Raw genomic sequence first — 21,119 nt, 5'->3', positions numbered from 1 at the left:
AATGAACTGAGGGTTGAAGGGGAAGGGGGAGGGGGGAAAAGAGGTGGTGGTGATGGTGGAGGGCACTTAAGGGGAAGAGCACTGGGTGTTGTATGGAAAACAATTTGACAATAAAATATTATGGAAAAAAAAATTCCTTTGAAGCTGGGTAACACTACCACACGGCTCCCAAGTGACAGACAGGGAATTCAAATTCAGACTTTGCCCTGCTCTTTTCACTCTATCACAGTGGCACCTGTGTGGTTAAGTCTGTTCAAGGAGGGCACCAGAGGAGGTAAACATCACACACACCTTGAATTCCAGAGCAACAAGGTAACCACACCCATTCCTGAAGCACCAGCACGGCAGTGAGGAGGAGAGCTGTGTATGCCAAGTTCACTTAGAGGAAGTGAGTAAGCAACAAAAATATGTTAATCCTGTGCACTTTATCATGCACAATAAAACACGGGACAAGGAAAAAGAATGTGTTCAACTTATGGTACATTTTCTCCTTCCCACTTAATATCACTCTCTGTAATTATTTCTGAAATTACATAACGCATTTCAGGATACAATGCATCCAAGAAGTGAAATATGAAACTACATTGGACAGCAGCAAACACAACAGAATGCTTCTGGATTCCTACTGAGACCAATTATCAGCGTAGCATATTTCCTTCTCAGTGTGTGGGGAGTCACACATGTTCATTTTCAGAAACAAAGGGGAGAGCGTGCCTCTAGGTCTGGAGAGTGCTAGCGTCGTTCTTAAGGACGAGGGGATGCATATATACGAAAACGGCTTCAGATGAATTTTGCCACCACTTTAAACCACTGAAAATAGGAAAGCTTTTGCGAGGAGGAGGGGGAAGAAAGCACCTATCCTCTTTTAAACTCTCACTCTTAACTTTCTATTTAGAATTTTTCCAGGTCAGAGAACAAACTGACCATCTCTAAGATATTTTTTAGAGCCAGAAATAAAAACTGTGCTTGTTGAAACGAAACTGCAAGACGGAGAGGTGCTAAGCCAATAGTTACACTGCCTCATAACGCCATGGCTCAGACAGCCCTCTGACCATAAAACATGAACCGAGCAGATTGTGTCTGGAGATTAGAGAAAATGAAGGGCTCTCTGAGGTGCCAACGGCAGCAAAACTTCTAATTAAAACTATGTCTTAATATTAAAACAACAAAATTGTCACATTGGCCCCCAGAATAACTTTCCCACTCATAATAACAATTTTCACATATCAATTAGTGAGAACAGTATAATAAACCTCATGCGCCCATCACTCACCATCAACAATTATCAAGGCCAATTTTATTTCAGTTATCCTGCCACCCACTTTCCCCCTCACCAGATTATTTTGAAACAAACCTCAGACATGATATGTTTTCATCTATAAATAAATGGTTAGTAGATATCTCAAAAAGAAAAGAACTTCTGTATTTTATCCATCATTCCTTGGTAACATCAAGTATCTAATTGGTTTTAGAATTTCCCCAATTATCTCACACTGCCATGTTTCTTTTTAAGTTATTTATTTATTTATTTCGAGAGAAAGAGAGAGAGAAAGCGTGGCAGAGAGAGGGAGACAGAGGAGGGAAAGAGAATCCCAAGCAGACTCTACTCAGCGTGCATCCCAAGGCTGGATCCCATGACCATGAGATCATGAGCTGAGCTGATAACAAGATGCCATGGGGCATCTGGGTGGCTTAGCGGGTTGAGCATCCAACTTCCGTTCAGGTCATGATCTCACAGCTTATGAGTTCAGGCCCTGTGTCAGGCTCTGTGTTGATAGCTCAGAGCCTGGAGACTACTTCGGACTCTGTGTCTCCCTCTCTCTCTGCCTCTCCCCTGCTCATGCTCTGTCTCTCTCTTTCTCAATGATAAATTAAAAAAAAAAAAAAAAGAGTTGAATGCCTAACCAACTGAGCCACTCAGGTGCCCCTTATGCTGCTGATTTTGAACAGTCAGTTTGTTCAAGTCAGGACTCAAACACAGTCCACATATCACATGTGACAGATACGTCTGTGAACCCTCCTTCAATCTGTAAATTCCTGTTCTTTTCCTTCACGATTTACATGTGGCAGAAAGAAGGCCATTTGTCCCACAGATCTTCCCACAGTCAGACTTTGCTGATTTACTTGTTCCATTTTGTCTACTGTGCTTCCTATAAGCTGAAAGTAGAATCTGGAGACTTAATCCAATTCAGGTGTTTAGTTTGGGGGGAGGAACACTTCAGATGTTGTAAAATGCAGCCAGAGGTACACAACACCAGGCGGCATGTAATGAATGGTTCTCTTAGTGATATTAACAATGTCCAGAGGGTTAGGCCGAGCCATCCATTATACAGTGCTTCATCAGCTTTTTCCCGATGCTTTCAGTCTATTGTTGATGATCATTACCTAGATCCCCATTTCATTAGGAAATGAAAAATGGTGATAGTCCAAGCCAATCACCCTCTCTTTTTGTATTAGTTGGAATGCTCCTGTAAAGAAATTCCCTCAAGTAATTATTTACCTGAGTACATTTAGAGAGAAAGGCTGGATTCTTTTCCATCATTTACCAGTTTTTCAAATAATGTGGTGGCTCCCAACATCCTCAAAGAGTGACCAACGAGTTATTTCCTTTACTATTTGATGACCTTCAGGATTTGAAATATATTAGATGTACTTCAACCTATTGTTGATGTTTCCCTTTTTTTTTACAGGCCAAATGTCCCATTTTGACACTTTCAAGCTGACGTTTTCAAGATTCTGACAAGATGTGACACTGAGGCACATCTTGTATATTTCCTGCCCCAGAGCTTGAATCTGCCATTTCCCTAAGTAACCCTGGAAAATTGTATTAGAGGCCACAGTGGCTCATTGTTACTGGGTTGATGACTCTGGCTAAACCTTTCCAGTGGTCCAAACTGGAAAACATGTGTTTTAAGAGAAAACACATTAAGAGTACACGCTGATATTCTACTTCAGATTCAGGATTCTGGGTTTTTATTTAACTTGCTTGATTTTTACATTTGTATCTTTTTTTCACTTTCACAAAAAAATCTTGGTTCTTAAATAATTTTAAGTATAAATATCTCTAGTCTCTATCGTTTCTCTTTGGGGAATTTATTCTACGGAAATAAGTGGATATGACATCTATGGCAATGTTCCATATAGTAGCAAAAAAAGAAACTAATCTACATATAAAACAACAAACAGAAAATATAAATAATAGAATACTATACAGGGGCACCTGGGTGATTCAGTCAACTGAGCACCTGACTTTGATCATGAGTTCAAGCCCAACATCCAGTTCACTGTTATCAGCACGGAGCCTGCTTCAGATCCTTGCCCTTGCCTTCTCTCTGCCCTTCCCCGCTTGTGCTCACTCTCTCAAATATAAGCAAACATTAAAAAAAAAAAAAACTGTACAGTCAATAATGATAATGTAGCTTTTCAGGATGCTATTAAAAGATAAAATCAAGATGAAAGCTACTTCTGTTTTTTGCTTTTTTTTTTCTAATTTTTAAAATGCTTATTATTTTTGAGAGAGAGACAGACAGAATGTGAGCAAGGGAGGAGCAGAAAGAGAGGGAGACACAGAATGCGAAGCAGGCTCCAGGCTCTAAGCTGTCAGCACAGAGCCTGACGCAGGGCTCGAACTCATAAACCACAAGATCATGACCTGAGCTGAAGTCAGACGCTTCACCGACTGAGCCACCCAGGCACCCAGTTTTCTATTCCTTTTTTAAAATGAGACAACATAATGATTTGATATTTGAAAGCCACTTTAAAAGAAAAAATCAAACTCTCTAGTAGAAAACACAATCAACTCCTAAATAAATATGCAAAACCTCAAACAAAATATTAGCAAACCAAATCCAAATTCAGACATATATGAAAAGGATCAAGTAGAGTTTGTTCCAGAGTGCAAGTCTGGTGAATTTGTAAATATCAATTAATATAATTCACCATATTAACAGAAAAAAGGAGAAAAAGCTCAACAGATTCAGAAAAAGCATTTGATAAAAATCAACATCCATAGGGGCACCTGGGTGGCTGAATCTGCTAAGCATCTGACTCTTGATTTTGGATCAGGTCATGATCTCATGGTTCGTGAGATCTGTCCCACCCTGGGCATACAGGCTTCGTGGGATTCTCTCTCCCTCTCTCTTTGCCTATCGTAATTCTCTCTCAAAATAAATAAATAGACATTTTTTTAAAATCCTATATTAAACAACATTCTTAATAGGAAAAATTTTTCCTCTGAGACCAGGAAGGAAAAAAAAAAAGAAACCTACTAGCACCACTTCTGTTCAACAATGTATTAGAGTTCCCACCCAATAGATGAAAAGAGAAACAAAAAATAAATAAAATTAAAAGATAAAAGGTTTAGGAAGTATTAGAAAGAAAAGGGTCAGTACTCACAGACAACATGACTATTTGTTAAGAAAATCCAAAATAAAAGTTAGAAAATGAAACTAGGGGCATTTGGGTGGCTCAGTTGGTTAAGTGTATGACTTCAGCTCAGGTCATGATCTCGCGGTCCATGAGTTCAAGCCCCGTACAGGGCTCTATGGTGACAGCTCAGAGCCTGGAGCCTGCTACAGATTCTATGTCTCCCTCTCTCTCTCTCTCTGTCCCTTCCCTGCTCACACTCTGTCTCTGTCTCTCTCTCTCTCTAAAATAAACATTAAAAATGAAAATTTATAAAATTATACCACTTATAATATCCTCAAAACACACCAAATATCTAGGAATAAGTCCACTGAAAGATGTGTAAGACTCACTACCCAGAAGACAATTTTTTAACTTATTTTTTAAACTTAGGGATATATCATGTTCACAGGTTGGAGGACTCAAAATTATAAAGACGTCAATTCTTCACAAACTTGATTCATAGATAACAGTGAAATTCTAATGGAAATCCTTCAGGACTTTTGTGGACAATTCCAATTTGATTCTAGCATACGTGTGGAAAAGCAAAGGGCCAAGAAACTCTTGAAGAACAAAGTAAAGAAAGGATCACACTCTAGAATATACATTGTGGTATATTCATAAAACTGAATACTAGATGGCAATAAAAGCAGAAGGAAACAAAACCCCACACCTACACCCAACAAGGTTGGCTTTTAGGAGCTGGACATGTTCTATTTATCTGTGTGTTGGCTATATTGCATGCTCACTTCGTGATATATCAGTGTGCTATATGCTTACGATCTTTCATGCTTTTCTAGATGTATGTACAAGTTAATTAAAAAGTGAAAAACACACACAGTGGACATAAAGGAAACTATACAAATAACATGGAAGAGAGTAGATATAAAAATGATTATAGAGAACAGGATAGGTACAGAACTCCAGGAAGAGTCAATATACTCACGACTGATGTTCCTGAAAAATGAACATATCAAATGAAACTGAAAAGATTTTCAAAGGTCTGATAGACAAAAATTCTTCTAAAATAAAGTCTTAACCTATACATCTAAAGGACATACACTGTCCAGGGGAAATTCTGATTCATATGTTGGTGAAATCATTAGACCTGCAAGGAAAACTTCAAGGTTAAAGAAAGTATCAAACAGGCATGAAGACAGAGAAGGAATGAGGAAAATAAAACTAGAGTCAAGATTTCTACAGATTAAATGCCAGTAGAGAATGCAGCTAAACTCTAAATAACTGTGGTTCCTGAGCAGGACATAAATATATGAGTCACAATAATAATGCACCTGACACAGAACAGTGGAGAGGACAGTGGGAGGAAGTGTCAGCGTGCTGATGTTCTTATTACAGCAGGAGCCTAGGACAACAGAGGACTGGAGCTCAAAGGCAGTTCAGGAGAACCTCCTTCACTTTCACCTCAATTTTGTTTTCTTCTGCTCAAGTCAGTTTAAGTTTAAAGCATTTAGATTAATAACAGCATTTAGGGCCCAATGCCATTTCCCTACCCCCACCCCCCCACCGACTGTGCCTGTTTATCTTTGTATGTCTAAAAGGATGTCTGGAATAATAGTCACTAAAATTAAGTTAATGAGGATGTTTCCAGGCAAAATTTGTTTGGGTTTTTTTTTTTTATGTACTTCTTTTCTTGTTGTTTTTTGTATTGCTTCAATATTTTATTTAAAAAAAAAAAAAACCTCATTACTCCAAAACTGAGTGAACGAACTAATCATCTATGAAAGACAGATAAAGGCATTTCCTTTTATTTTTTTCTGCCAAGTTGTCAAACCTAATTAAATATAGCCTTTGCCTGTTTGATGGAATCAATAAATATAGAAAAGGACATGATTTGTCAAGAATATACCTAATCATTACAAAACTATTAAAATAAAATAACTCTGCTATGGACTGTGTCTCCCCAAAATTTGTATATTGCAAGCTAATCCCCGCATCTGAAACTAATATAACACTGTATATTAACTACACAGGTAACTAAAATAAAGAAAGCTAATCCTTAATGTAATGGTATTAGGAGGTGGAGCCTCCGAGAGGTGATTAGATATTAAAGGTGGAGTCCTCGTGAATGGGATTAGCATCCCCAGACACCTGGCTGGCTCAGTTGATAGAGCATGCTAGATTCTTGATCTCAGGGTCAATGGTTCAAGCCCCACCTTGGGCATGGAGCCTCCGTAAAATTTTTAAATAAATTTAAAATTAAAAAGAGACCTCAGAGAGCTCATTCGCCCCTTCTGTCCTATGAGGCCTGAGCAAGAAGATTACTGCCTATGAACTAGAAGTAAACCCTCACCTGAGTCTGCCAGCATCTTGGACTTCTCAGCCTCCAAAACTACGAGAAATAAATTTCTGTTGTTTATAAGCCACCCAGTGTTTCATATTCTATTTCAGCAACCTCAACAGATTAAGACAAATTCTCATTCAAGTTCACAGATGCCACAAAATTGCAGATTATTATCAATCGGGAATAAATTCAACCATAACTTAAATGACAAAGACTCCTAAGAATTCTCTCTAGATTTCATAAATAATATTAACAAAACTACTGTTCATATTTCAAATGGAAGTATCTGAATCATCTACTAAAACAATTTAAATGCACAAAGTGCTTACTAATGGGAATTTCCTTCATAATCATTCATAACACTCAGTAGTACTGCTAAGTAACAATCAGCCTAGCCAACATGGAAATAAAACCATTTGGATCCATAGCCCCTTTGCAGTAAGACTGAGGGGTGTCTAGCTTCTATACCTTCTTTATCACTTTCACAGTCTGGAGGAAAATAAAGAAGAAATCTCTCAAAGTAAAATAGAATATACTAGAAATATGGATAAAAGGAAAGAAACATTTTAAAAGAAAACCAGGAAGGATCTCAATCTGTCAGAAGCTAGGATGAGAAAGAGTGCTATTAAATTTACACGTAATCCAAGCAGAAATGTTTTCCCTAATATTTAAAAATAGGAAAAGTACCAAAATGTTTCCAAATTTCCAAAAAGAGACATTTTTAAACTCAGGATTATTCTTTAGAACTTGAATCAATATCCTATTAATAGAGTTAATGTTCACATTTTCCTGACAAATCATTTTTTTATCACCAGATTATTTCAATACGTACTGATTGTAATGTGTTCAGGTTATGTTTTGCTTTGTTTACATTAAAGGAAGTGGAGACCATTCTTAACACATAAGAAACAGACAACCAGAGAAGGCACAGTGCAGGGTCAGGGAGGGGAGGCATATTCCAGGGAATGGTAAACAATAAAAAGGCAAAAAAAGCAACTCATTACCTGCTGAGCTGTAGCATCCTGTTGGACATAAGCTACCTGCCCTGGGTCTGTAAACAGAGTCTAGACAAAAAAAAAAAAAAAACAAACAAGAAACACACACAAAAAAACTTATCAATAAATCTTTAGACAGCTTGTCTACACAGGAAAAATTCTTGACAGACTTTGTTCCCACATAGCTAGTAATAATCCTTCATTAATAAAGAAGATAAAGATAGTAATCATACTTTTAGCTAAAGCCTTTCATTCAGAGGGCTCCAAAGAGATTATATAAGTTAACCATCTCAATTGACTAACATACTTGACAATTTTACTCTTAAGCAAAATCTCTCGAGGTTGAATGTCACGGCTAATTAAAAGGGTATGTCACAGAAATGTAAAAGACATGTCATGAACAGCGGTGCAGACATTCACACATGACACTATACATCACAGGAGGAGACTCGTAATTAAGTGAAAATGGATGGAGTCACAGACACATAGAAAACTAGTACATACACAAGGATATCTTCCAAACACAATGCATGCTTGTTAGCAAAAAAGAAGAAGGAAAATAAGCTGAATTTAATGTTCCACAGAGTCATCCTTGGATAAAGCCAATAAAATCATAATTTTGAAAAGTTCTCATTATAAACACATAATAATTTGGGTCATGATACAGCAAAGATAACTAGAGAAGGAAAATCTTCAAAATTATTTTAGCCAGGGCACCACAGTAAATCACCAATCCAGAAAAATATTCTTTCCTCTAATTTGTCCAAGCCTTTAGCAAACCTAGGGAAATAAGAACTATGATTGAGTTTTGATTCCAAAAGTACATATAGGAGAATTCCAGCCAGTTGTAAGATTTCTTAGACTTGATATTTAAAACTTATTGTAAGTCAGGGGGGCACCAGATTGGCTGGTGTTCAAAAACATCTTGATCTCTGGGTTATGAGTTCAAGCCCTACATTGGATGTAGAGATTACTAAATTTAAATAAACTTAAAAAATTATCATAAATCAGACATTTACTTTTTGTCATGAGTCAGATATTTATACTTTTCTTCATAATCAGACATTTAGTAACATAGTAAAAAACTAGGGTTGGGCTCTTTATATAAACTATCTGACCTCATTTTAATATAGTTATGGAACTAAAACTAAGCAGAGGTATTCTAAAAGTACCATTTGACTATTTGGTGATTTCACCTTCATATAAATTTGAAAGGTATTAATTAGGTGAGCCCTATTTCTTCTTAGGAGTGATTTGAGTCTCTTGATTAAATATTGTATGAGGGTAAATTTTTATTACCAGGATTCTACTATAAAAAAACGGAACTTATTTTTTTTTAAAGAATTTAGAAGTGCTCTGTGCATTCTAAACTGCTAACATACAAACTAACAATTAAATATTTGTGGGGGTTTTGGGGTTTTTCTGGGTTTTTTTTTTAAGATTCTATTTTTAGGTAATCTCTCCACCCAAAGCGGGGCTCGAACTCACAACCCAGAGATCAAGAGTCACATGCTTTTCCAACTGAGCCAGCCAAGTGCCCCCCATGTATACATTTGTGTCGTGCTTTTGGACACTAACACCCAAAGTCACTGAGAAAATAAATAAAATAAAATTGTGCAGCATTTACCTTTGCTTCCACTGCAGTTCTACAAATCACTAAATTATTAATAAACGGCAGTTAATAAGATAGTAGGACTTTTTGCTTACATATTTAACTGAGATAATCTGTACGTTTTCACTGATCCATTTTTGATTAAGCCATACAAAACTAAATGCCATTTTTAACCTGGTTCTTGACACAGAAGAAAAGTAACAAGTTGATAATCTAGTCAATGGTCACTGGGACAAGAACTTCCTATCACTTTAATTTAAATAAAGCACATCTTCCTCTGCCAAGATAGTTATACGCTCCTGCAGAGCACAAATCTTATCTGAAGCATACTGTACATCGCCAGCACCTAGCACCGTGACTGGCAGAGAATAGACAGAGAGTCTTTGGTGAGTTAACCAACTAACAAACAAACGGCCAACAATAATCCTTCACATGCCTGTGCAGCTTCCACTGGATGGATGTACACCAGCGTATGCTCAGGACCGTCCACTGAAGCGTAGGAGGCACCGTCTGCCGTGTACACCACCTGCTGGGGCGGACGAACCTGGTCATCGGTGTAGACGATCTGAGCCACAGTTCCAGCATCAGGAACAAAGTGCACCTGGGGCAAAAAGCGGCAAATATGTAGCAAGTGTCCTGGGAGAACAAACCAATCTCACAAAGCTATGTGGCTGACCAAGCACAGTACACGGTTGTGTTTCTAAAATATCCCCAATGAAAGGAGAACGGGAACTGATACTCCTTCATCTACACTATCAGTGACTTGGAGACAGGATCCAAGGACCCTGCAGCTGATTTACTGCTTTATATTAGGCAACTGATAGAAATTTCTCTTTGCATCGAATGTCCAGTGCAGACATCTCTTTTGGGAAATCATGAAGCGGCAGTTAGCTAAGCCTGGAAATGTGACTGAAGATTCCTGGTTGTCAATATAACTAAAATACAAAATACAAATTATTCCGTAATATAAAAAAATGTCAGCTCAAAAGCCAATGGCTCTCAACACATCATAAATATTCTGCTTTATAGCTAACAGTGCCTTTCAGGAGACACATTAAAACAAGGTCACTTTCTTTCCTACATGTTTTTTCACACTCCAAGGCTATCCTGGTGGCAGGTCAGTGACTGTTTGCTACCATCAGTGAGTGTAACTGAACTCCTTCTTAACAGCAAGGTAAAGATACAGAAAATTCTGATCAAGCACTTTTAAGGGATTTTGGAAAACTACTGCAGCGATCACTAAGGTAAGTAATTTTCTATCTACCAAGAACTAAAGCAGAAACTGAATTCTATAAAATGCTTTCTGAGTAGTCAGCTTTGGAGGGTTGAATTCTTGGAGGCTGGAGCTTGGCACACAGCCTGATGCCTGATATTGAAGGTATAGAAGCAGATGGCCAAAGTACACATTTTGGAAGTGAAATAATTTATGTGCTAATACTGAAGTTAGGTTGGAATCTTTACTCCTATATCACCTTGGCTTTGGATCTAACTCTTTTTCTTTCAGTGTTCTCCAGTGGAGAATAGCAGATTCCAAAGATGAAATAAGCAAATTTAATCCTCAAAAAGAAACCTGGAGACCAAATGCAATCAAACCATCACAGAAATAAAACAAAATTCCACTTCTATATTAAGTGATTAGTCCAGTTTCTACACAAATTTGATTTGTCCACGAAGATATAGTTTGTCTACTGGAAGAAGTATGCTTATCACAATTTGCACAGTTTTAAGTGCTATAAGATAATTTTATGACTTTAGATTTGTTCATTAACATCAAAACTTGGTCTCCATCACTCAGCACTTGGCTAAATCAGAGTTCTTGGCTAGGAAAAGAAACAGCTGGGAAGGGGGGTTGCAATGAGGGGGGTTGAGCTCTGCAGTCTACTTATCTGGTTACCTACAAATGGGGACCCTGTTTTTGAATGGACTATCTTTTTGTTTACAAACAAAATACACCACCACACGTAGCTACATGAAAGTTGCCTTCAAAACGCTTTCTATGAGAAATAGATCAGTATTCTCAGTTATTCTGCTGGAAGCATCACTAGATCTTTTTTGTTTGTTTGCTTAAGTATTGAGGCTCAGACTTATAAATCATACCAGCAGATCAACTTTATTTATTATAATATTTGTCATATTACTTAAGTTAAATAAAATGTGTATATTTAAATGCTTCCATTTTAAGTGCCTGATTTTTATTTTAATACTAATTATGTATTTTAATGAAACACTGAATTAAAATTGCATATTACAATGCTTAAAAATCAAGTATTATACTCTGGCCACGTATGGCTCCATATGACCCGACTGTTCCCAAAGTTCAAATCCACACCAAAAAAGCAGATATTTCCCTTTGCTGAGAATATTCAAAAGAACATTCAGCCGGTTTTGATCGCAGTCCAAAAGGCAGTGACCGTCCATTACAGCAGCGTTTGAGTAAGTGACTAACCTCCAAAGAGGTTTATTCAATGGGACAACTTTCAATTAGACGTTTACATTCTAAATTTGAAAGAAAAGAAAAAGCCATGCTATAGACATACTTTGTGCTTCACGACACATGAAGAATCAAAACCCTATATAAGATAACAAAAAAGAAACACACTGCAGTTGGAGGCTTTTAGTGCCAGTAACATAAAATAAAACAGTGAAACAAAGTATGACGATAAGTTGCAGAAATGGCAGAGAAGCCACGGGGCGTAGAGCTCCTCTAAATCACAGTGACCCACCCTGCTGGGGCGTTTCAAGTGCTAAAACACTCCCTACTCCTTCCGTGCAAGCCTACAGAGAGGCTGCAATTGCTTTAGCTGTCAGCAAACTGAACCTAGCTGAAACACTGCTATCAGCACCAAGCTGGAAAGGCCACTCTTCACCTGTGCAGCATTATCTTCATGTTCTGCAGATGTGGGCCACACGTGTGAGCTGTCATCTTTGGAATCCATCATTCCCCCTACTGGACAGCGCCACGTCCAGGTCACCTAGAACAGCCCAGGGTGGGGGACAGTCATCTGTCCACCACGCATGTGTTCATGAAGGACAGAAAGACCTCTCTGCAACGTGCCTGAAAAGAGAGAGAAAAGGAACCAAATCTTTAAATAGATGAATACATTTTAATAATTACAGTTTCAACCACAGAGAGAGAGAGAGGGGGGGGCTTTGTAAAAGATAACACACCTGGACCAAAAGGTTAAAATGCAGAAATTATTTGTAGTGATAATACAACATACTGCATGCTTGCTACATTCCAGACACTCATTAGGTGTGTGTAACCCTCATTTAAAATACTGAAGGTCTGGGGTGCTGGCTGGCCTTGATAGTAGAGTACACGACTCTTGATCTTGGGGTCCTGATCAAGCCCCATGTTGGGGGTAGGGTTTACTTAAAAAATAAATAAATGAATGAATAAATACCAAAGGTCATCAATGTGGCATAAAATAGAGGCGGGGTGGCGGGGAGCTAACAGTAGTTCTCTTAGTTCTGCTGATAAGGAGAATGATGTACCTGGATGGTAAATGCAGATAAGTGATGGGTTCACCTACATGCCTGAGTGCCACACGGCCCCAGCTCAGCTCTCCCCTGTACACATGCTTACACACTGACCTCCTGTACCCCCTACTTGAAATGAACAGCAGAATCATAAAAGTAACAAAACAAGGAGAAAATGGCAGGCAGAGAAGGCTGAGTTTTCTGGGCCACAATTTGGTGAACACAAATGTAGACTCTGTTTCCCATTTGGTTGATTCAGGAGCAATTAATGAACAAATCACAAGCCCTACTAAATATCAACATGCACCAACTCTGCATCTTAAAACCTTATTCTTTTCCAAAATAGGTGTTTTAGGGAAATCGATCTTCCTGACATATTGAGTCACATGAGAATTGCTGTTTAATGGGGCAGCTGGGCCTGACCTACATCCCCCCACCACCCCATGAAAGTAGCACACATACACAGAAAAGGGTAAAACTGCTCAGAACACCTTTAACCAAAGGTAAAGACGACCAGATCCAGTCAGAATTTTCCCACTATCAATGGAAATAAGCCAAATAGCACATTCTTAGGCTGTACATGCTCCAACCTCTGAACCAGAACAAAACCCAAAGAAGAAAGAAAGCAAAGATGGGAACATCCGATGTCTGGCCCGTACTCTGGAATACAGGAACTGCCACATCCCAACTGCCCAGGAGCCTCTTCTGAGCTTCCCAGGGGTCTGTTCCTGCTTCATCTCAGCATCGTCATCCTTACCCCCACAGAAACCACACCCACCACACAGTCACCTCTTCTCTTGCTTGCTACGTTCCAGACACTCACTAGGTATGTGTAACCCTCATTTAAAATACAGCCTACTCTTCTCTCCATCAGAGGGTACTAGAAACAACGCCCACCTCTACCAACAGGTGCATGTACAAACAAAGGGGTATGGGGAACTTTCTGAAAAATGGAAATGTTCTATATCTTGTATCTGGACTGGGGTGCAGTCACATAGGGAATACGTGTGTCAAAACTCATCAGCTGGGGAGGCTGGGTGGCTCAGTCAGTTAAGCGTCTGATTTCGGTTCAGGTCATGATCTCACAATTTTCGAGATCTAGCCCCTCATCCAGCTCTCTGCTGTGAGCCAGGAGCCAGCTTTGGATCTTCTGTATCCACCCCCTCTCTCTCTGCCCTTCCCTTGCTGGTTCTCTCTCACAAAGTAAATTAATAAATAAAGTTAAAAAAAAAGTCATCAACCTATTCAATTAAAATATGTGTAAATTAGGCTGGGTGATACAGCTCTGCTGAAAGCTCAGAGCCTGGAGCCTGCCGAGGATTCTCTGCCTCCCTCTCTCTCTGATCCTTCCCAGCGCTCGCGCGCTCGCTCTCCCTCTCTCTCAAAACTAAATAAACATTAAAAAAAATTTTTTTAAATATGTGTAAATTATACCCTAAAAAAGTTGATTATTGCTAAAAAAAAAGCATACTTTTCTTATATAACAGTGCCATTTAAGAATGCATAAAAAGACTTTCAAGGCAAGCTATACAGTATGTGACTTATAGGTCAACAAAAGTTTTCTTTTATTAAGTTTATGTATTTATTTTTAGAGACAGAATGTGTGAGCACAGGAGGGACAGAGAGAGAGGGAAAGAGAATCCCAAGCAGGATCCATGCTGTCAGTACAGAGCCCAATGTGGGGCTCAATCCTATGAACCATGAAAACATAACATGAGCCAAAACCAAGAGTCAGACATCTAACCGATCTAGCCACCCAGGCACCCCACCTGTTATTTTTTTTTTGAAAGGAACAAATATAATAAGAAATCTAGGACTAAATGTTACCAAAAAATAAAGATCGACATGAAGGAAACCATAAAACTGTCTAAGAGTATATAAAAGGCTCAGTATTATAAAATCACAAAATGTTCCATGTAGGAAATATTTTTTTAAATAGTTTAACAGAATGGTAGAAAGAATACCTATATTTCTTCACTCAGACTCACCAACTGTTAACATTTTACCACATTTACTATACCATTCTTTATCCTTCTCTCTCTCCCTCTTTTGCTCTTTACTTGAACTATTTGAAAGACACATGCCGCTTTACTACTAAAATCATAAGTACCTATTTCCTCAAAGAGGGATATTTGCTCATGGTACTATTATCAAAACCAGGAAGATAAAACGAAACAGAGCTATTACCTAATTTACACACCTTATTCATATTTTGCTAATTGTCTGTCTAATTAATGTCCTTTATACAGAAAGAAACCTTCTTTCTGGCCCTGGATCCAATCTGGCGTTGTACACGGTGCGTTCAGTTTTCATATCCTTCCATCCCCTCTGATCTGGAACACTCCCCTAGTCTTTCTTAGCTATCCATGACCTTGACATTTTTGAAACGCACAGGCCATTTATTTTTCAGACTGTTCCTCAATTTGAGCTTGTCTGATGTTTCTTCAGGGTTAGATCCAGGATATGTATTTTTAGCAGGCATACCACAAAAAAGATGTTGTACCCTTCCTACACAGGAATCTGAGATATTTTTTTCAACATGGTTCGTTGACTGTACAAACACTCAAGTGCATACTATGCCAGGCACTGGGATGAAGCAAGGGCTAAGGCAGGCTTATCCCACACGTTCATGAAACATACACAGCCTTGAATGCCTTTCTGTATTTGTTTTCATTTCTAGAAAGGTGCTTAGTATTTGAAATTCAAATTCAAGAGACACAAAAAGATATACAGCAGACAATCTCCCTACCTGGAATCCCTTGACCACTCTTCAGAAGTAACCTATATTACCAATCTCTTGTGTATCCTTCCACAGATATTTTATGCATACGTAAGCAAAACTACAGGGGCACCTCATGTCTCAGTAGGTAGAGAATGTGATTCTTGATCCTTGGGTTGTGAGCTGAAGCCCCATATTGGACATAGAGCTTGCGTATATGCATACATACATATATGCTCTCTGCCCCTCCCCCCACAAATGACAGCATACTGCTGATTCTATATAAAGTAACATTTCTTCTAAATGATGTTTATTGCACATAATGCCAGACTTTTTATATCGTCCCACATCTATGTCACTTCCTCATTCTTTAGCACAGCTGCATTTCATTGTAGAAATACATCCTAATTTATTTAATCAATCTCCTGTTGATCAACATTTTGTATTTCTAATCTTTTACTATTACAAGCAACACTGTGATGACTAACTTAGACATTGTTTTACATTTGTTCAGATCTTGAATTCCTTTGAAGTCTCTGACAGAAGATGCTGAATCACTTAGTGTGGCTATCTGACTTGTAAGTCATTAGTGGTTTTCAAACTCCAACAGTGGCACACATCTCCCTGTGCCTAGTGTGTGAGGGCACAGGGGACACAAGGAAACAGTCCTCTGACCTGTGCGGAGGCAGCACTCAGTACCAGAAGACAGTAGTTAAGAGCTTGGGCTCTGGACCTGGATTTGGGTAGCAATTCTGACATGTAACTGGCCTCACACAGAACAGCAGTTTTCTAAATTCCCCTTCCTTCTCTGTAAAATGGGGATCACAAGGTTATTGAGAGAATGACATGAAATAATAAACGTGAAGTGCTTACCAGCACAATGCCTGCTACATAACACTCACATATTAGCTTTAAAATGAAAAAAAAAAAGGTATTCAATCATGTATCTGTCAAATTGTCTGGCTCTCCATCTCAACTGTTAAGTTCCTACAGGCCAAGGAATGTGTGTGCTCATGAGAGGAACTCCAAATCTGCTATGTGTCAGATACCCAAAAATCTGTCTGCAGTGTTTCAAGCTATCACAGTGTGCTGGGGGAAAAGAGGACACCTGCTCCCAAATGGGTCCTCAAGGAGGGCCTCAGAGAAGGGCGCACCTGAAGGAAGGACAGGAGCAGGCAAGCAAAACAGGAAGGGACAGGACATTTGCCCCAGACTGAAACATCTTGTTTCTAATCTTACCCAAATAAGAGAGTAGACATTACATGTCATAAAGCACCGGTAAACTACACAAGGCGCGGATAAAGGGAAGAGAAAAAGGAACTACTTAGCAGATGAGGAGAAAACAACGCAATAATCTACACGTAGGAAAGCTTGCCAGTAAAATTTAGCAACGAGGATGTGAAATACTGCTCACAGTCACAGTTCCCAATAATTTTAGAACACCATTAGCAAATAAAGGAACCCAAGAGGGTGAAAACTCTTTAATTCAGAAAGTGTCTGGAATTCAAAGCAGTGCACAGAATGCCCACTTGGTAGTTCTTATTCTTTAAAATATAGTTATAAAACCTTTTCCGCTTCTGTAGCTATGACACTACTTAAAACACCAGTGTGACATTCCACAATTATCTATTGTTTAATAAATTGTTCAAGAAAACTAAATTCTAAAGAGTGACTGGCTGGCTCATTCAGTAGAGCATGTGACTCTTGATCTCAGGGCTGTGGGTTCAAGTCCCACATTGGGTGAAGAGATTATTTAAAAAATAAAATCTTTAGGGACACCTGAGTGGCTCAAGTCAGTTAGGTGTCTGACTTCAGCTCAGGTCATGATCTCACAGTTTGTGAGTTTGAGCCCCACGTTGGGCTCTGTGCTGACAGTGTGGAACCTGCTTCAGATTCTGTGTCTCCCTCTTTTCCTCCACTCCTTACCCATTCATGCTCTACCTCTTTCTCAAAAATAAACACTTAAAAAATTTTAAATAAGATCTTTAAAAAAAAAAACCACCTAAATTCTAGACATGACTCCACTACTAAATAAGTCATTTTATATCCTCTAGCATTAGTGTCTCCATTGTAAAATGAGAATGTAAAGTGGTTTCTAAAGCCTAGTCCTGCCATAGGCTTAGAGGGAGGGGCGCCTGGGTGGCTCAGTCAGTTAAGCATCTGATTCTTGGTTTCTGCTCAGGTGATGATCTCACGATTTATGAGTTCATACCCTTCATTGGGCTCTGTGCTGGCAGTGCACGGTCTGTTTGGGATTCTCTATCCCTTTATCTCTGCCCCTTCCATGCTCACGCCATCTGCCTCTCTCTTTCAAATAAATAAATAAAAACTAAAAAAAAAAAAAATAGCTTAGAGGGGACACAGCAGAGTGCAGAAGAAAATCCACAGAATCCAAATTGAACATCCTGGCTCCCAGACCAGCTCACAAGTGTATAACCTTGGCCCAATCACTTACTGTCTGCCCTCAATATCATCATATGTAAAATGAAGACAGCAATTGCCTCCTTGAGTTATTATGGGGGCTGTATGATACATGGAAAAATTCTAGGCACAAAATCTAGCACATAGTAGTACTCAAGTATGTGAACTTCTTTATTTTACAAATGAGCTATAAGAGCTTCAGAATTTTCAAAACATTTCATGTATTTTTTTAAACCCAGAAATTGATCAAATAACAAATGCCCTTGCAGACATTTCCTTGATAGTAAGGCTTGTCAGATTTGTTTTCCTTTTTTTATTTTTAAAACTTTAGTTTTGAATGTTTTGTGCATTTGTTATTTATTATTTTTTGAGAGAGAGAGCCCATACAAGCGGGGGAGAGAGGCAAGGGGAGAGGGAGAAAGAGAATCTTAAGCAGGCATCACTCTCCATAAAGAGCCCAACACAGGGCTCGATCCCACGACCCAGGGATCAAGACCTGAGCCAAAATCAAGAGTCTAATACCCAACAAACTAAACCACCCAGGTATCCCTCCATTTTTATTTATTTTTAACTGTACAATTCATAGTCCTGTTGACCTTTTTTTTTTTAATATTTTATTTTCTTTTTTAAGTAGGCTCCTCACCCAACATGGGGTTCAAACTCATGTTCGAGATCAAGAGTCTAGGTACTCTGCTTGTTGATATTGATTTATCTGAGATGGGGAGGAAAAGTCCAGGAACCACTTTAGTGCTGTCCAGCAGGCTGGTGCTGACAGGCTCCTAGCAAGGGACTTCCACTACTGACCATCGTGCTTCTTCTAGGACCTGAAAGAACGGGTGAACTACACACTTCATCTACAAAATTGTCACCCATCCTCTCTGCTTTTACCCATTGCCCAACATGATACAGACTTCATTCCCAGGAAAACATAACATGATTGCATCTCTATCCTCTCTCTACAGACTTTATTCAATAGCTATTTATTTATTAAGTACTTGGCATATGCCAGGTACTATTCCAGATCTTTAAGAAACATCCGTGTAGGGGTGTCTGAATGGCTCAATCATTTGGGCATCCAACTCTTGGGTTTTGGCTCAGGTCACAGTCTTACAGTTCATGGGTTCACCTCCACGTCAGGCTCCTTGCAGAGCTTGCCTGGGATTCTATGCCTCCCTCTCTCTTTGCCCCTCTTCCACTCACACATTCTCTCTCTTTCTCTCTCTCTCTCTCTCTCTCTCTCTCTCTCTCTCTCTCTCTCTCTTTCTCTCTCAGGGATAAATAAATAAGCATTAAAAAAAAAAAAGAAGAAGAAGAAACATCAGTGTATCAAAACCAAAAACAGGGATGCCTGGGTGGCTCAGTCAGTTAAGCATCAGACTTCAGCTCAGGTCATGATCTTGTGGTTCGTGAATCTGAGCCCTGCATCAGGCTCTGTGCTGACAGCTCAGAGCCGGGAGCCTGCTTCGGTTTCTGTGTCTCCCTCTCTCTCTCTGCCCCTCCCCTGCTTGTGCTCTGTCTCTGTCTTTCAAAAATTAAAATAAACATTAAAATAAATAAAAAGATCCTGCCTCCTCGAAGTTTCTTGTCTAGTTATTTTTTCTTAAATAGTGTTGTATAGTTGAAGGTATGAGCTTTACAATCAGACAAATCTGGGTTCTACTCTCCCAGATCTACCAGGTGCATAGTCGCTCTGACCTTACTTAGTAAGCCACACAGATTCCCAGTCTTCTCATCTGAAAATCCAAATGATCTGCCCAGCATAGTTGCTGTTGGAATTAAGAATCTTTATTTTGTCAAGCCTATAATGCAGTTTTTTCACATTTTAACATTTCTGAATTCATTTTACAACCGTGGTGTCCTGTGGTCACTATCGTCCAGGTGGCAGGATGTAGATGCCACTGCCGGCTTGTGTGTGACCTTGCTCACAGCCATTCATTAGTTCTGTCCTCGCTTCACTGAGTCATGATGTTGTCAGCACTGGACACCCTGAGTCTAACTGCCATTTTAAATGTCTTCAGAAAGATCACACTATAATTTGGCATTAAAAAGGGGAACAGCAGTTGAGCATAAATCTGATTAGGGAAGCAAATACTCATCACTGGGAAAATAACCTTAACAACCAAGGGCCCGCAGGACCTGGGAAGACAGTGACGGGGATGAATATGCACATTACTGAGATACGGGGAACACTAGCCTTCCACAGGTCACGTGAAAAAACAACAGATTAAAACTCTCAGAATGGGTACTAGTACTTGGAGAAGGTTCCTGGAGACAGCAGTATGCTCTCTTTTAAGAAATACTGCACCACCAACACTCTTGATGACACAGAGATACACCAATGACTGAGTCAAAAGTGATTCTGAAGAGTCAGACTCTGGAAGTGATAAAATTGGGGGGAATACGTTAATCAATTTATTTCACTTACATTTTCCCTTTTATGTGTGCATAAGAGCAATGTGATAAAAAAATCTATGTCTAAATAAATCTATAAGAGCTCTCTCAGTAAGTATATAATAAAAATTCTAAGTGGCAAAAGCACTTGTATCAGAGTTTAATTGGCAAGGCCTTTCCTTTTGTAACAATACATAAAGCAATTAAGTATCTTACACTGCCTAAAGCTGTTTATCTTCACTTTCCTTTTTTTTTTTTTTTAAGCTTATCGTCCTTGACTTCCCAGTTAGAAAAACCTTCCCAGTAAAGATGAGTAGAGGCCAAAAAGCAATTTAGATGTGGATTACACTCCAAATGCTGATAATTTAAATTGATGGAGGGGCACCTGGGTGTCCCAGTCGGTTAAGCGTCAGACTTCGGCTCAGGTCATGATCTCACAACTTGTGGGTTCAAGCCCGCATCAGGCTCTGTGCTGACAGCTTGGAGCCCGGAGCCTACTTTGGATTCTGTGTCTCCCTGTCTCTCTGCTTTCCTCCACTCATGCTCTGTCTCTCTCTGTCCCTCTCTCTCTCTCGAAAATAAATAAACATTAAAAAATTGCTTTAATAAATAAATAAATTGATGGATAATGCTTTGCATATTTCCTTTAAAGTTATGTTACACACTGTATTTTGATTCCCTGATAACAAAAAAGTTCATTTACTTATAACTTAATTGAAGTACAATAAATTTAGCTGAAATAAAAATTTCAGGAACCATCTGTTGTGATGTCAGATGTCAGTGATTAAACAAAGC

At 38.9% G+C, this 21,119-nt stretch overlaps 1 protein-coding gene across 4 annotated transcripts in view; it reads right to left on the bottom strand.

The window, feature by feature from the left end:
* The window catches only part of PRDM10 (PR/SET domain 10), a 94,970-nt gene that overhangs the window by 52,987 nt on the left and 20,864 nt on the right, over nucleotides 1-21,119 (bottom strand). For 3 of the 4 annotated variants that reach the window (XM_029957181.1, XM_029957182.1, XM_029957184.1), the window contains exons 2-4: nucleotides 12,181-12,368; nucleotides 9,750-9,914; nucleotides 7,711-7,770 (exon numbers count right to left, since the gene is read on the bottom strand). In XM_029957181.1, coding sequence (XP_029813041.1) covers nucleotides 7,711-7,770; nucleotides 9,750-9,914; nucleotides 12,181-12,252 — 297 coding nt within the window. In that variant the 5' untranslated portion in view covers nucleotides 12,253-12,368. The remainder of the gene's footprint in view (nucleotides 1-7,710; nucleotides 7,771-9,749; nucleotides 9,915-12,180; nucleotides 12,369-21,119) is intronic. The other variant, XM_029957183.1, reaches the window with a different exon arrangement.

Source organism: Suricata suricatta, chromosome 11, assembly GCF_006229205.1.
Source record: "Suricata suricatta isolate VVHF042 chromosome 11, meerkat_22Aug2017_6uvM2_HiC, whole genome shotgun sequence".
NCBI classification, from domain to species: domain Eukaryota; kingdom Metazoa; phylum Chordata; class Mammalia; order Carnivora; family Herpestidae; genus Suricata; species Suricata suricatta.
This window is presented reverse-complemented; position numbering and strand designations above follow the sequence as displayed.